Source organism: Paramisgurnus dabryanus, chromosome 21, assembly GCF_030506205.2.
Source record: "Paramisgurnus dabryanus chromosome 21, PD_genome_1.1, whole genome shotgun sequence".
Classification (NCBI taxonomy): Eukaryota; Metazoa; Chordata; class Actinopteri; order Cypriniformes; family Cobitidae; genus Paramisgurnus; species Paramisgurnus dabryanus.
In genome coordinates this window covers 7,043,210-7,059,521 of record NC_133357.1, presented here as the reverse complement: position 1 = coordinate 7,059,521, position 16,312 = coordinate 7,043,210, and the positions used below count along the sequence as shown (strand labels likewise).

At 39.5% G+C, this 16,312-nt stretch overlaps 2 protein-coding genes across 3 annotated transcripts in view; both read left to right on the top strand.

Moving 5' to 3' along the window:
* quoa (quattro a) overlaps positions 1 to 7,643 on the top strand; it is a 42,945-nt gene extending 35,302 nt beyond the window's left edge. Inside the window, exons 13-22 of one of the 2 annotated variants that reach the window (XM_065269055.2) lie at positions 1,254 to 1,503; positions 1,597 to 1,680; positions 1,760 to 1,984; positions 2,078 to 2,248; positions 2,480 to 2,657; positions 3,857 to 3,973; positions 5,172 to 5,348; positions 5,439 to 5,656; positions 5,769 to 5,821; positions 5,931 to 7,643. In XM_065269055.2, the coding sequence (XP_065125127.1) occupies positions 1,254 to 1,503; positions 1,597 to 1,680; positions 1,760 to 1,984; positions 2,078 to 2,248; positions 2,480 to 2,657; positions 3,857 to 3,973; positions 5,172 to 5,348; positions 5,439 to 5,656; positions 5,769 to 5,810 (1,462 nt within the window). In that variant the 3' untranslated portion in view covers positions 5,811 to 5,821; positions 5,931 to 7,643. Of the gene's footprint in view, positions 1 to 1,253; positions 1,504 to 1,596; positions 1,681 to 1,759; positions 1,985 to 2,077; positions 2,249 to 2,479; positions 2,658 to 3,856; positions 3,974 to 4,190; positions 4,235 to 5,171; positions 5,349 to 5,438; positions 5,657 to 5,768; positions 5,822 to 5,930 lie in introns of those variants that run through there. The other variant, XM_073813020.1, reaches the window with a different exon arrangement.
* A 376-nt stretch (positions 7,644 to 8,019) lies between these two features.
* On the top strand, positions 8,020 to 15,011 carry tgm2a (transglutaminase 2, C polypeptide A). The gene is made up of 13 exons (XM_065269046.1): positions 8,020 to 8,101; positions 8,796 to 8,975; positions 9,493 to 9,720; positions 9,910 to 10,028; positions 10,166 to 10,294; positions 10,379 to 10,556; positions 10,674 to 10,803; positions 11,896 to 11,999; positions 12,087 to 12,329; positions 12,759 to 13,034; positions 13,118 to 13,278; positions 13,356 to 13,492; positions 14,861 to 15,011. Exons 1-13 carry the CDS (start codon positions 8,089 to 8,091, stop codon positions 15,006 to 15,008), a joined length of 2,046 nt encoding a protein of 681 aa, XP_065125118.1. The 5' UTR covers positions 8,020 to 8,088; the 3' UTR covers positions 15,009 to 15,011.
* The last annotated feature ends 1,301 nt before the right edge of the window (positions 15,012 to 16,312 follow it).

The window sequence follows — 16,312 nt, the reverse complement described above, 5'->3', positions numbered from 1 at the left end:
ACGGCGAAACGATATGGATGCCTCCTTGGACTTCCCCGTTCAATGTAAATAAAGAGAAGAAATTCTAAGCTTACAAAGAAAAGTCAGATCACTGGCAGAGGTCATTTGACACCAACAAGGACATATTTATGAATAAAGACATTGATTTTGATTAATAAAACACCTAGAATCCTACTTATCGCCCCTTTAAATTTGTAAGTTGAATTAACTCAACATTTTAAGGCAATAAAGTAACTTTTTAAAGTTGAACTTGAACCAACTTTTTTTTACAATTGTAGGACATCAAGTCGTTTCAAATTATTTGATTTTATAAAAGCTGTGATTTATTTATTTTGGTGTTTTTGTTCCTCTGAGATTTACAATAAGTATTTTATGGTGTCTGTTAAATGGTACATTGATAGTATATCAATGTACAGAACCATAGCCATCTGATACCATGTACGATTATTTACATGGTACTTCAAGGTTGAAAACTATGGTATTATTATGGCAGAAAACAGCATTACTTTTTCTTTGGTTGGTCGCTCTCACAGCAGATAGTTCTTTAAAATGAAATATTGAGAATACTTAAAAGTCTCATCAAATCTCCCTTAGGGCGCACTCACATTATCCAAACCAAACCAAACCATGCCCCAGCCTGATTGTCACCCCTCCCTACTACTCCCCCAGGTGCACGCACTCACACTGTACTTTTTATCGATCCGAGTCCGGGCGCGCTTTTGTCATTAAGATGCGATTGTTTTGAAAAAAGCAGGAAGTAAAGCTCTCTCTTAACACTGGAACCCACCGTAATGATAAGTCTGTGTTTTTTATTCAGAGTCGTTTGGTGCGCGATTACAGACAGCCCTCTCACATGTCATTATATTGCTTAGTTGATCTGTCACGTGCGCAGCTCGGACATTCACGTAACCCCACTGCGCGCATCAAAAGGTTTTTACGGAGGCAGATGAAGGTGAGTGGTCGCGCAACTGACGTCTTCACCTTTTGAATCGCGCTCAGGCGCGATTGCGCTCACACCACAGCCTTCCGCGCCTGAGCCCAAGTGAACCACGCTCTGGCCCACCTCTGCAACCCAGCCGTTGCGCGATTAAACAATCCGCACCTGGGCGCAGAACGGAGCGATCACACTAGTCAAACAAACCAGGCTTTGGGGGTCAAACGTGCCCGAGCGCGGTTTGGTTTGGGTAGTGTGAGTGCGCCCTTAGACTCCATATATATTTAATAATAAAGATGATTTTATTATCTGATTTCAGGAAGTTTCACCGCATCATGAATGAGCTTCTGCAGACGGAGGTGGAATACGTGCGATCTCTGGGCTACATCTTAACTCACTACTTCCCCCTGTTGACCAGACCCGACGTCCCTCAGGATCTGCGCGGTCAGCGTGGACGAATCTTCGGTAACCTGGAGAAACTTTATGACTTCCACAGTCAGAGCTTCCAGCAGGACCTGGAGACGTGTCGAGCCGAACCTCTGAGAGTCGGCCAATGTTTCCTCAAGCACGTAAGGCTTTCCTTTTAATAGTAAACTTGGCACTTTTGCTTGAAACTCACACAGATATCATCTCACAAAACACAATATCCTTTGTTGATACAGAGAGAGAGTTTTGGACTCTATGCTCTTTACAGCAAGAACAAGCCGCAGTCCGACACTCTTATCCAGCATCATAAATACTTCAAGGTGGGAAATTGGAGCTTAAATTTAATCTTGTCTGTGGAATTCTGTGCTGAATCTGTCCTGATCCTCTTCTTTTGCTCAGAGGAAACAGATGGAGTTAGGTGACAGTATGGATTTGTCCTCCTACCTCCTGAAACCCATCCAGAGGATCAGTAAATACAGTCTCCTGCTACTGGAGATCCTGGAGGACTGTGTGCCGGATCAGTGCGGAGAGAGAGAGGAGATCCAGGCAGCACTAGAGGTGATCCGATTTCAGTTGCGACACGGCAATGATCTCCTCACCATGGACGCCATCAGAGACTGTGATGTTAGTGATGATGTTAAAGTAATTTTACACTTTCAAAGCTAAAATAGGATTTCCAATCAATCTAAAACATGCAGCTTCATCCTTTTTCTGCAGCTAAACCTAAATGAACAGGGCAAACTCATCCGTCAAGATGAATTATGGGTAATTTTCCGAAAGAAACGCTCTCTCCGACGCGTTTTTCTATTTCAAGACGTCATTCTCTTCACCAAGACCAAAAAAAACCATCGTGGAGATGATGTGTATGTTTACAAACTGTCTATCAAGGTAAACTCAAATTCAATTTGACTATTTTATCTCATCTGCTCCATGCTCACCATTGTCAAGCTGATAAAATCTGAATGAGAAGATGATATGCAATGATGTAATTCATCTAGCAGACTTCTGTGTTTGCTTAACTAGTACTAATAGGGTTTGTATTTAAACGTTCTGCACATTACATACTGTGGACTTTAGCTTTGCTTATCACAATGTAATATTCTCTGATGTCCTATATAGACGTGTGAGATAGGAATGACACACTCCTGTGGACAGAGAGGTCTGTGTTTTGAGATCTGGTTCAGGAGGAGACGATCACAGGATACGTACATCCTACAGGCGGCTACACGAGACATCAAAGAGGCCTGGACGAGAGACCTAGAACGAATACTGTGGGAGCAAGCATTGAAGAGCAGAGGTGAGAGAGCGAGAAAGAGATATCAACTGCAAAAGATTTGGCAATGCAACTACAATTTTCTCATGCCAATAAAATACACTTAAAGACACGAATGCAGCGCAATGCGCAACGCAAGATTTTTGCTAGTTTCAACCCGGCGCAATTATCATTTTCACGTTTAGCGCCACGTTGTTTAAATAGCAAATGCATTTGCGCCAATTTTTGCTCCCATGGGCGTACTGGTCTGAAACCGAGGTGTGTTCAGGCACATTGTTGGGACGGTGCTATTTTGAGGCAACTAAAATAGACTACACCATTGACCAACAAAAACCTAGTCTAACAATCGCACAATATTGTTTTGTTATATAATGAGCGTGTTATGCACCTATATGCACGATGAGACGACAAGATGAGAACCGTTTTTGTAATGCTTTTCAACCATTTACAGGGCGACTCTGTCCGAGTGCTGAAACGTTTCGGCTCTCCACATTTTTGTAAATTCTTTAGCTACTGTTTGTTACAAATAAAGTATTTTTAGAGTACAAACTTTTCTTGCATATTTGTAATATTTTTTTTTGAAACAACAAAGATCATGTAGGCTATCCATTCATTTACAGCAATTAAAAGCCTGTTAAATTTACTTTCGTGGCTGATTTTTACAAATTCCGCCATCTAAGTAGGAAATCTTCATTGCTCCAGCGCAACTGGCTATTAAAGAGGATGAGAGCTGAGACTCTCATTGGTTTATTGCACGTTATGCCCAAAACACACACATTACTCATTACAAGAATAGGAACAACCCTTTTAGGCCGTGCGCTTGGCGCACGAACCATTTTTCCCTTCACGCCCGTTTAGACCGTGTGCTTTTGACAATGCACTTAGATCAGGGATGGGAAACTTCGGTCCTGGAGGGCCGGTGTCCTGCAGAGTTTAGCTCCAACCATAATACACACCAGAAGCAGCCAAGGTCTTACTAGGCATACTAGAAACTTTTAGGCAGGTGTGCTGAGGCAAGTTAGAGCTAAACTCTGCAGGACACCGACCCTCCAGGACTAAAGTTCCCCATCCCTGGCTTAGATCATAAAATAGGGTCATAAATCACTTTGGATTAAAGATCTGCCAGATGCATGAATGTAAATGTGAATGTAAGTACATTTGACTGTACTGTGCATCTGTATTGAGGTTTAGTTTTGTTTAATCTGTTAATGTCCATGTTTCAGAGTTGAGACGTCAGGAGCGAGCGTTTATGGGAATGGTCTGGAAACCACCTGTAGACGTTCAGCCCAGTACTGCAGCCAATAACAATCACAATGCAAATGGTGACATCACAGGAAAAGGTATTTATCAACCAAACAATGACTGAAGAATCCTCTGCGATACAAATAACATCTCTTTCATTGTCATTTACAAGAAATTGAGGACATGGTACAAATGGTTGGATAAATCTCACTACAGAAACGTTGTATCATTTTTGTTTTAGATATGTAATGATTGGGCCCGAAAATAATATATTTCCCAACCACTTTCTATTCTGTTACTGTCTTGTGTCTTCAGGCAGAATTGGTTCTGTCAGTGGCTCAGCTTACAGACTCTGTCAGGTGCGCCTTGGGTCATTAATATTCATTTAATATCCACTATATGTGACATTCACTCTAACTAATAACCTACAGTTGCTTGGTAACGCTAGCTGTAGTAGCGCTTAACGCTTATGCGCTAATTCTGCCCACTGACAAAGCAACCGGCTGGCAGAGGCTTAGGCTAAACTTGACATTTTACACAGCTGACTACAATGGAGTGTCGCAGGGATAACATACTTTTGTAAGCAAAACCTGGAAGTGAGTTTAGCATTAAGCATTTTAGTACTTCCGGTTCCATCGCCCTAAAAATCAATGGGTATTTTGAATGGGGTTTTAGTTTAACTCTTTAAATAAGATCTTGGGTTAACAAAGATATTTTTGTGTTTTATTCTACTACATAAAACAAGTAATACCCTCACTCATAACTTTTTAAAACTTTAAAATGTCTTTAAAAGGACTAACAAGTTACTACATGGGACTACAGACTTTGTTGGAAGATCTCAAAAACAATGCAACACAGGCATAATTCCCAACAAGGATTCATCAACAGAGTATTATTTTCCTTATCAGAGAACATGTTTTTAAATGTGTTTAATAAAGTTTGAAAGAGCTGTCGGGAGCTTGGTTGACATTGAGTTCGCTTGTAGCCTAAGGTTAGCTTTTCATTTCTAGTAAATGCATTTAGACTTCAAAATTCATAAATTTTGTGTTGATCTATGAAGATTATCTTGTTAGACAAAACGTGTAAGTGTCATAAACTTTTGAACGCATATCTTATTTTTTCGCAAATTCAAAAGTCTATTGATTTGGCTTTTTGGCGTGGGAACCAATGTTCCGCTTAACTTCCAGGTTGGCCTACAAAAATTTGTCATCCCTGCCGCACGCTTCCCACCAATCATAAAAAGCTTTTAAAACACACGTTGTGTGTTTTTTCTCACCGTTGTGTCTGTTCTTACAGAAACTGTAGGATTACAGAAAACACCCAATCCTGTGGTTTCTGGCCTTCAAAGGGGCGTGGCATTCACACGGCCAGAATCTATTGGCTCAGGCAGCACCACATCAACGGTAGGCAGCTACACATCATCGTCATCTGGGCGGGGCTCCATGTCACCCAGCACGTTTCTTGGAAAATATGGTATAACTATTTATAATTTCTGCTTTTCATCTTCATTACAAGACACTTTTTATAATCCAAAATTAACAAGTTTGTTCATTCTATTGGCAGACGTGATGGAGTCTCATGCGGAAAACAGAGGTTTGTTCGGCTATACGGATCGTAATCGTCCCTTGGGAAGGAGAGCATCTGTACCTTCATCGATTCACTCCAGATCTTCAGGTCCTGTTGCTTTTCCGACATGTTTGACGTACAGCTCACCGGCGCTGTCCAGAAGAAAACTCTCAGCAGGATTCATCTCACAAACAGATGCTCAAAGTCCTCTCAAGGTTCGATAAGAAATGCATTAGACACACCATAGCTCTGTTTCAAAACCTAGTTTCCTAAATAATCATCTCTTCAGACTTGACTAACCGTTTTTTGTTTTTACTGTTGCGTCAGTTTCAAGAGCCGATTCAAATGAAGCCATCAACCGAAGTTTAGCGATGTCATCGGTAAGTTACCAAAAAACGAAACTAGTTCAAATTCCTACTCTTTTAATTAGATGTTAAGTAAACCATTAAACATTTTTGGGATTACTCTAATAATGCCACATTTTTATAGGTCTGCAAGGGTCTCTGCGGTGTACTGACGTATCTGATCGTGCCAACAGGAACCCCAAGACTCATTTGAACATTTGGACCCATCTGCTTCTGAACTGCTTGACAAACAATCAGATTTTATTGTGAAGAAATGCAGCATGTTGGAATGAAAATGAGAACAAGATGATGAAAGAGGAGGACATATTTTCTATCATTGCTCATTTAATTATTCGGTTTGGTTTTGAGTATTAAGTGTTTTTAAGAGATGCATTTTATCAAAAGCTATAAGGAACTGAAGGACAAGACAACTAAATAAAGAGACAGTCTACCTGGATAGACCTGGAGCTGAAGGACACCGTGATGACTGAGGATTTCATTTGAGATCGCACCTGTAACTGATGCATTCCCAGATAAGATGTTGACCACCAATGTAACGTCCATCGGCCATCACACAGACTTTAAACCAGGTTTTTGATATCCATCGCTCCCTGAACAGGAACTACATGAACAATTTCAGTTTATCCAACACAATCTCATGGCAATCAGTGCGTATTTTACGACGTGGCTAATTCGTATTTATTCGTACAATCACATTTGTATGTTTTTGTACGTTTTGCTTTTGCAAATTTCCCCTGTGACAATAGGGCTAGGGGTGGACTTTCATTGTTGTACGTTATATTAATCATAATGTTTTTGTATGAATTGCTATATACAATACGAATTAGCAAAATCAGTGCGTAAAAAGCTAGCCATAAAACTATAACATATAACTGTACAAAGTCTTCTGCTTTGACTTACTGTGATATTATCTTGCATGAAATTAACACAACATTTCACTTCTTACACACCAAATGCGAAGCATCGTGTTCCTTGCTCTAGATTACTTGCGAAATTAAACTTTGTGTCATGCAAATTTTTCTCTTGAGTTGATATATTCAACTTGCTCAAAGACGCGCTTGAGGCAAACAGTGCGTCTTTTCGCGGCAATTGCGCTGCCCAATTCGCATCACCCTGCGCCTATTTGCATCTTTGCATTGACTTTGTATGTAAACTACTTGCACAAATCATTGAATTTGCGTAAGATGTTTATGCCCTATTATGCTGCTACACACCAAACGCGAAGCATCGCGTTTCTCGCTCTAGATTACTTGCGAGATTTAACTTTGTGTCATGCAAATTGTTCGCTTGAGTTAAATATTACAACTTGTGCGAAGACGCCCTTGAGGCAATCGGGCCGCCCAATTCACATCACCCTGTGCCTTTTCGCATCTTTGCATTGACTTTGTATGTAAACTACTCGTGCAGATTGTTGAATTCGCGTTTGATGTGTATGCCTCATCATGCTGCGTACACACCAAACACGGAGCTTCGCATTCCTCGCTCTAGAGATTACTTTCGAGATTTAACTTTGTGTCATGCTAAATTTTCGCTTGAGTTGAATATTACAACTTGCGTGAAAATGCGTCATTTGCATCGTGCAATTTGCATCTCCCCGCGAGTTTGCATCTGTTTGCATTGACTTTGTATATAATCTCACACATTGAATTTGCGTTTGGTGTGTAAGCCCCAAACAAAGTTTCATTCAAAATATACAGTATATACAAAATGTAAACAACTGAACAATTGTTCTGTACTTTTTGTAAGAATAAGTCATTTCAACAACTGGTTTTATACAGCATGTGTCATGGTACATTCATTTTGATGTGTAGCCTAATAGATGCCAGTTCCCTACTAAAGAGAAAATTGTAAGATTGTATTATTTAAAAGATTTATAGCAAATAAATGGTAATATAAGTTCTTTTTTGTATGTTTCATGTATGTATGTATGGACAGACAGACAACCAGATAAATAATGAAAATGATTCAATAAGATAATAATTGAAAGAAAGTGACACCTAGCTTTACAGTTAGACGTACACATATTTAGGGTTGTGTATATTTAGAGTTTATAATTAATGAGCCTCTATGACCCCACTGGTCAAAAATAGATGTAACTCGACACATGATTTATTAGCTTTAGTCTCTGTTAGACAGGAACTGTCATAAGGACAGCGGTTCAAAGTGCACATCTCCTGACACCACAGAAACATAATGACACCATGCCTGAAATATCACAACACCAGCTGAAGTTACCCAACACCGAGTGGATCTGTCCCTCGGGTCGAGCATTACCGCCTGCGATGATGGACGAAGGTAAGACTGAGCTTCATTCAAACATGTCACACTTTCTGATGTATTTGTATAAGACATACGCAAAATTTTACTACAAGTGGTTGATGCATTGTTCAATCAATTACATGTAAATTTATGGTGATCAGTGTATGTGGTTGTGCAGATCTATATATCGTGTTAACGTCAGATATTTAACAATTTGCATGCTTTACGTTTGCCAAAACAAACAAATAATTGCATTTGACACTTTAAAATATTTGTGACTTAACGTCTAAATTGCAATACTGTTTCTCTGCAAAGTCATGTAGAGCATCTGACACTGCACTGGTGCATGGTTTTGTCTAAAATATCTTCATAGCTTCATAGGTCAACTGAAGTGCCATCATGCTTTTACATCTGTAATGAACTGTACGTGAAAAGCTTGCATACAAGCTCATTCAATCTGATTCTTTTCATGTTAGTCAAGAATCTATGGGTCATGTCCTAAATATACATCATGCTTAGTCCTATGCTACACGTCCCACTGTCTGCATATGGGAACACAAGTAACACATGTCCCTGGATTGACATCTATTGGTGCATCTAATCGGTGCTATGCCTTAAATCAGTGGACAATGATTTGGTCGATTTGATTGTTAATGGTCGTGATACTTAAATAACACCATATAATGCTTGTCTTAATGGGAAAATGTATTGAAAGGCGTTTCCTTCACAGTCGTGGAGATCGAACGTATTGATCTGTTGTGTGAGGTGAACAACACAGATCATCACACAAAGCTGATCGGTGTGGACAGATTGATCGTGAGGAGAGGTCAGCCGTTCACCATCAAACTACACCTGCGACCGGGATCTCACTTTCAGAACGGGACCAACGTCAACTTCGTCGCCAAAACAGGTTCCTTATTAAATACCACCCAAATCAGACTTAAAATCATTTTAATTTAAACATATTCTAAATAAATTAGATTATCATAAGAATTCATACCACACAGTTAGTTCTGGTATATGACAGGTGGTTGGACAAAAGCCCAAAAGTATTTTCATCACATTACAGGCCTGCATAACGATTAATCGCAACTAATTGCTTTTAGAATAAAAGTTTTTAATATATAAATAACTTTTTTCTTCAAATTATACATGCATGTGTGTATTTATATATACATAATAATTATTTACAGTACAAATACATATATTTACTTTTATTCTCCAAACAATTAGTTGCGATTAATCGATATGCAGCCTTACATTACAGCGATGTTTAGCACTATATTTAGAAGATGTAGGATGCCTGAAATTCATTAGCGTAGTGTTAAAGTCTTCATGTCATGTGCACAATGTTAATGCTTTAACACATGCACATCACATAACCAGGAGATAAACTTTCATTAACTTTTATTTCTGTTTGCTTTAAGGTCCAATACCTTCAGTGGATGCACAAACCAAAGCAGAATTTAGCCTTAGTAAATTCATCTCGAGATCATGTTGGAGTGCAACTTCAGAAACAACGTCTGAAAACACAGTGTCTCTGACCATATGCTCGCACCCAAATGCTCCTATTGGAGTCTATAAGCTGATCCTGGATCAGGGAGCAGGAATCATTCTTGGAGATTTTGTGCTGCTTTTTAACCCCTGGTGTAAAAGTAAGAATAATCATGGTATATTTTTTTTCATTAGGTATATCTCAGCATTTGAAACATTGCTTATATTCTTGATTAATGGAGTGCTTGTAGATTTTTCATCCAGAGTTCAGTTTGAATAAAAGCATTGTCTGAATAAATAAATGTAAATTTAATGTAAATGTAACGTGTGAATAATTGGTGTTTTTCCAGGGGATTCGGTGTACCTGTCAAATGAATCAGAGAGAGATGAATATGTCCTTTCTCAGGATGGCCTGATCTACCGCGGGACACCCAAACGGATCACGGCCCTACCGTGGGCTTTTGGACAGGTGTTACACCTCAAACCTTTTTGAAACATTTTTATCATGACCTCGTCATCAACCATAAAACAACTTTTTGATGTTCTCTCTCCATTTAAATCATTCTTAGAGATAACAATATAATTGTTTTTTGTCATTTCTCACAGTTCGAGCCGGGCATATTGGACATCAGTCTCAAGATTCTAGATGAAAACCCCAAATATATCAGTGACGCAGCTCTAGACTGTTCTGAGAGAAAGAGTCCTGTGTATGTGACACGAGTGTTCAGTGCAATGGTCAGTAGCCATCATCATAACATGTAGGACTGTAAGAGACTCGTTTGTTTTACTTTATGATTGTGTTGTCTTTTATTGGTGCAGATCAACAGTAATGATGATAAAGGTGTTCTGGTGGGCAACTGGTCAGGTGATTATGAGGATGGAGTAAAGCCGACGGCATGGAAAGACAGCGGCTCTATCCTCCGGCAGTGGAGTAATTCCGGATTTGGTGGCGTGCGGTACGGACAGTGTTGGGTGTTCGCAGCTGTTGCCTGCACAGGTAATATTTAACGTGTGCTTTATTTACCATAAATCAGTATATAACATTGCAAATCTGATTGGATGAGTGGTAACGAGTAATGATATTTATTTGGATGCATGTATGGTTTATATTCAGTGTCCAGGGCTCTGGGAATCCCCTGCAGAATCGTCACAAATTTTGGATCGGCACACGACAGTAACGGTGATCTTTTAATGGAGCATTTCTACAATGAATTTGATGAGAACATTTCTGACGACTCTATATGGTATGTTTAATATGTCTACCAATGATTACAGATTAAAAGATATACTGTCCACCCTGACATCATTCAAAATCAAAATCATGCCGTGTGAAATGTGTTTTGACTGACAATAACATCGACGATGACCTACATCCAATGAGAGAGCAACATACAGGGCAGCTGGAAGTTCGGGGAGGAGCCTCTCAAAACATTTCCTCCTTCATAATCTTTATTTCTTCTTCTTTCTGCTGCAAATGAGCGCACATGCAATTTGTATGGTAAACTTCTTGCGAGCTACCATTTTTAATACTAATCCCAGGCTGTTTCTTAATTCCAAGAATGCAAAGAACGGACTTGCGTCCTTGTGTAGATTGGTCTTGCCAGGCGACCTTGGAAGAACGAACTCAGAAGGTCACGAGAACACAGAACGCACTTGCGAGAATTGAGTTGTGTGCGATCTTCCTGGTGGTAACCTGACTTCCGCCATCGTTTTGCCGCAATAACTTCTGGGGCGTAAAAGCGATTTCAGTGCGCAAGTCTGCACTCGATGCATCCTTGATATCAAGAACACATCCGGGTATTTTCATGTGTCCTCTGTACTTGCGTTCTTGAGAATTGGAATTGAACTTCGAAGGTTAATGATGACGTAGAGCGAGAACACAAGGATGCAAGATCGCTGAAGAACGCATATTGAGAAACAGCCAAAGTCTCACGTGAGAACTCCGGTCTTGCACGCGTGACCTAGCGTTGTTGAATTCACCTCACTTCTCGCGTTTGTGAGACGTAGTTTGCAGACCGGGACAAAGTTATCGGCGTTTCTTCTCACGGTAAAGTTGTGCAGTATGAAAACCCCTGTTGCCAATCCATCATGCAGTCTGAAACAGCAGCGACTGAACGCCACCCCAGATAATCACGCAGTGTGAAACCACAGGTGACCCGACTAGTTTGAAAATCATGCAGTCTGAACTCGGCATAACGATTATTTTACAATCAATTAATCGGGCGATTATTTTTAGATTAATCGGATAAAACGTAAATATTTACTAAATTAGGGTATTTATGTTTAGCATGAGTACAGTGTTTTACTTATTTCTCTCAAATATTGTCTTTCCTCAGGAACTTTCACGTGTGGGTCGAGAGCTGGATGACACGATCAGACCTGCCGCTTGGGTACGAAGGTTGGCAGGCGAGTGATCCGACACCTCAGCAAATAAGTGATGGTAAGATGATAATAATCTATATAATCATCAATATTGCTAATGAAACAGCAATGTAGTGGATAAAGAACTCGGTTATGTTGTCCAAAGGGGTGTTTTGCTGTGGCCCGGCCCCTGTCAGAGCCATAAAAGAGGGTGAGCTCACTTTGCACTATGACGTTCCCTATGTATACGCTGAGGTGAATGCTGATGTTGTGGAGTACATTAAACTAAATGACGGAAGAGTGCTGAAGATGAGTGGATCCACTACAGAGGTGGGCAAGTCTATAAGCACCAAGGCAGTCGGGAGTGATGATCGAGAGGACATCACACACAGCTACAAATATCCAGAGGGTAGGAAGACAATCCAACATATTTCATTCAAACCACACAACAGCCCTGTCTCAAATGATGCATTAAATGTGCAGTCTTGTTGCCAAAGGCCAACACTAAGCGTGTCTATGGTGGAGTTTCCATCCAAACTCCAAGCTAATATTTTTAAAATTTGTAAAAAAACTAACAAATGCAAAACAAATTGCTCTAATATCAATTTAAACAAATGTTGCTTTTCACCCTGCTCAAAAGACCAGTTTAGACCAGCATGAAAGCTAGTTAATGCTGGTATGGTAATAATCTAGCTGTGGTCAACAAGAACAGCCATGCAAAACCAAAGTCTGGTGATGCTGGTCAACCAACCAGTCTGATTCATCCAAAACCCAACATTTTCTGGTAAGCATGAATGCTTTTGTGTCACATGACAGATTAAGACTCTGTTATCTTTAGGTTCTGAAGAAGAGAGAAAGGTTTACGAAAAAGCAAATCACCACAACAGACTTTCTCAGACGGGAGAGGAACCTGGTTTACACATCAAGATCAAAGTGATCCCAGACATGCAGATCGGTTCGGACTTCGACGTCTATGCGGAGCTCAAAAACAACACCATGGTCACCAAGACCTGTCGAGTCATGTTTTACGCCCAGGCTGTGACCTACAATGGCAAACTCGGAGAGACCTGTGGATTGGGCGAGTTTACCGAAATGAATTTAGCATCTACGGAGGGTATGCCAACTTTATTTTTGTCTACAAAAGTCATTTCAAACATTTGCAATAGCTATAATCTCATGTCTGTTTTGTGTTTTTAGGAGGAAAGGTAACTTTACGACTGGAGTATGTGGAGTACAGTAAAGCCATAACTCAAGACAGAATGATCAAACTGATGGCTTTACTCATTGACGCAGACACACGCGAGTTTTACAGAGCGACAAAGACCATCATCCTGGACAGCCCTGAAATAATTGTCAATGTATGTCAAATCTTTTCTTGACAAAAGTGTCAGATAAACAAAGAAATATATAAATCTATGATCTTGTCCCTCTACAGATATTGGGTGTGCCAAAAGTGGGCCAGAAACTTGTGGCAGATTTATCTCTGCAAAATCCACTACCAGAGTCTCTGGAGAACTGCGTGTTCACTATACACAGTGCCAACTTAACTGACGGCAAACCCATCACTCACGAGTAAGTGATCTGATCACTGGATCTGGCAAGAGAAACTACATTCACTGCTCTGCCAGCAAACATATCTTATGTCATACAGTATAAACTCATTGCGTTATCAATAATGCAGACCAATTGGCTACGTTCACAGTGGCAAAGTTCAGGATAGACAACTGCATTTATTACATGTGTGAGCCTGAAAATATTCTGTTCGCAGCTTTAATACTGTCTGTATAGCTGTCAAAGTCAATTGGATGCAAATGTCGAAGATTGGTATAATATAAATAATTTAAATTTAGCCTTTATACAAAAATACATTTAAACCCCGCACCTCCTTCTCGTACTTCTGAGTGACGTCTCTTCTTTGTGCAAACATTTCAGTCTCAACCAGATTTATTGATCACATGGTGACAATGATATGATTTGACGTACAGATGAGCGAAATCCGATCAGGGATTGTGTTTTCCTCACTCATGGTTGCTTAGCTCCGAAAGACGCCACGAGAGCATGCTTTGGAAGAAAGAAGTGCCTTGACATGCATTTAAAATGCGTTTTTAGACGTGACATGTAAACGGCCAGGGAACGCTGTAATGTATATCGAAATATTGGAAATGTGTTTAGAAACCATATCGCGTTATTGAAAAAAATATACTCCGAAATATACTGATATTGAATTATTGTCTATTGCTCTAGGTTGCGAGTCACAAAAATGTACAGGAAATGTATGCAAAAACAGAACTGTGTGTGAACGCAACCGTATTAAGGACTGAAATACGATAGAGACAACCCTACTCTGGTGCTTTGTGAATGTACCAGGTTTAACAAATTATACAAAGTACACCATAAATTTTTTTCTTGCAGCTGGTTGCTTGCCGGTAACTTACTGTAATTTTAAATGTATGTTATTTACTGGCAAGAGTTTATTCAAAGTTAAATAAATATTAAATATTTATCTTTATCTTTACAGAATAAAACTATAAAATAATAGCCTCATGCAAAGCATTCTGGGAACCAGAAATCATCATCAAACTTTTTCTGTTTTTTTGCTTCAAATTTTGTTTCCCAGAATGCTTTGTTTGATGCTGTTATTTTAGTTTTACTCTGTAAAGACAAAGCCTTGTAAATGTTAATTTAACTTTAAACAAAATGTTGCCAGTAAATAACATAAATCTTTTTTTACAAATTCTTTACAGTGATATTTTTTGACATAATGCTAGAAGTGAAGCCAAATGTTTTCCTAAATGCATTAATCGAATAAGTATTGTTCAAAACACACATCAACATTAATAATTAGAGGTAGATGAAAACTTTAACCAATCACTGAACACCTGTATGTCACACAATCGATTGTTTTTATTGTAAAAGTCTTATGACTGTTTTGTTTTGCAGGATTGGAAGAGTTGATCCTAAAGGTTTCGCCATCGCCAAAGTGGAGTTTACACCAAATCTGCCAGGACCAAGAAAAATACTAATAGATTTTGACAGTGACAAACTTCCTAATATTCAGACCTTTGAGAACCTCGTCATCTATGAATAAATGAGCCGATTTTACCCATGCATGTAGTCTTCTTTGTTTAATGACGTAGATCATTTCAAAATCACTTAACAAGGGCTGAATTATGAAGTATTATTAGAAGTATTATAAAGTATATTTGCTCGGTTTATCTTTCTGACGTTCTGAAAATTCTTTATTTGCATGTCTGGTATGCAACCCATGCTAGAAAAACTACATTTGAATGTTGCATCAATGCAAAAACCGCTCAATAAATCATCAGAAGGTCAGATATGAGAAGAAAAATTATTTCTGCTGTAGGTGAAACAAATCACTCGGCAGGAGTGGAGTCAAACTACTGTCTACTTGCTTTGACAAAGGATAAAGTAAAACATTCTGTAGATTACAACTTTTTGTTACTTTTAAATTCCTAATCTTTATTCATTATATTTGTTTTTTATAAATCTTTAGAAATTAAGACATGGACATGTTGCCGGCGACAAACAGTTCAATGTGTGTGTCAATGACTTTCTCAGTGAGTTCCAGCGCATGCTATGTTTATCCTGCTTATTTGATCGCTTGTGCCGTGGGGATCAACATAGTTCTTGGTTTTCCGGCGAACTGCTACATTCTGTGGCTCAGTGCGAAGGAGATGATCCGAGGACAATCCACCGAAATCTTCGTCGTCAACGAAGCACTCACTGAGGTCATCTTCTGCTCCTCCTATGTGTCCATCATACGGCAGTATTTCTTCAATTGTACTGACTGTAGGTTTGGGGTTTACTTTCCTGGCATAATGCTGTTGGTGGGTCGTCCTCTGTTTCAGAGTTGCATCTGTGTGGAACGTTACTTAGGGGTTCTTCATCCTGTGATGTTCCTCAAACTCAAACCCATGAAATACAGGATTGCCTGTTCTGCTGTCGGGTGGATCGTCATCATAAGCTCCAGCTTAATAGTTACAATGCGTGTCATTGAATTTCATATGTTCATGTTGCCAATTCTCCTATTTTTTTTCTCTGTTAAACTGTACAGTTGCTCAATGGTCCTCAAGGCTCTACTGCGTCCTGGGCCAAGTGACAATGGCAAGCAGAAAGATGGAGTAAACCGGGATAAAATCAGGGCTTTCCGGATCATTCTGACAGTGTTGGTGTCTTCAGTTATTATGTATGGGCCTTTGATCGTCTCTCTTATTCTTATTCATATCATAGAGTTAGAGAAGTATCTTTTGGCCTGGTCCATTTCCTTGTCTATTGGTATCATGTCAGGGTTTGTGCAGCCGGTCCTCTATCTCAAACGAGTCAACAAATTGCCATTTTGTTAGAGTTTCTTTCATCGTACAGACCTAAAAA

Bases quoted from the DNA above. Each gene is read 5' to 3' on its own strand.
- tgm2a (XM_065269046.1), top strand. The intron at 12,330-12,758 runs GTAGGAAGACAA...TGTTATCTTTAG, and splicing joins CAGCTACAAATATCCAGAGG to GTTCTGAAGAAGAGAGAAAG. The intron at 13,493-14,860 runs GTAAGTGATCTG...TTTGTTTTGCAG, and splicing joins GGCAAACCCATCACTCACGA to GATTGGAAGAGTTGATCCTA.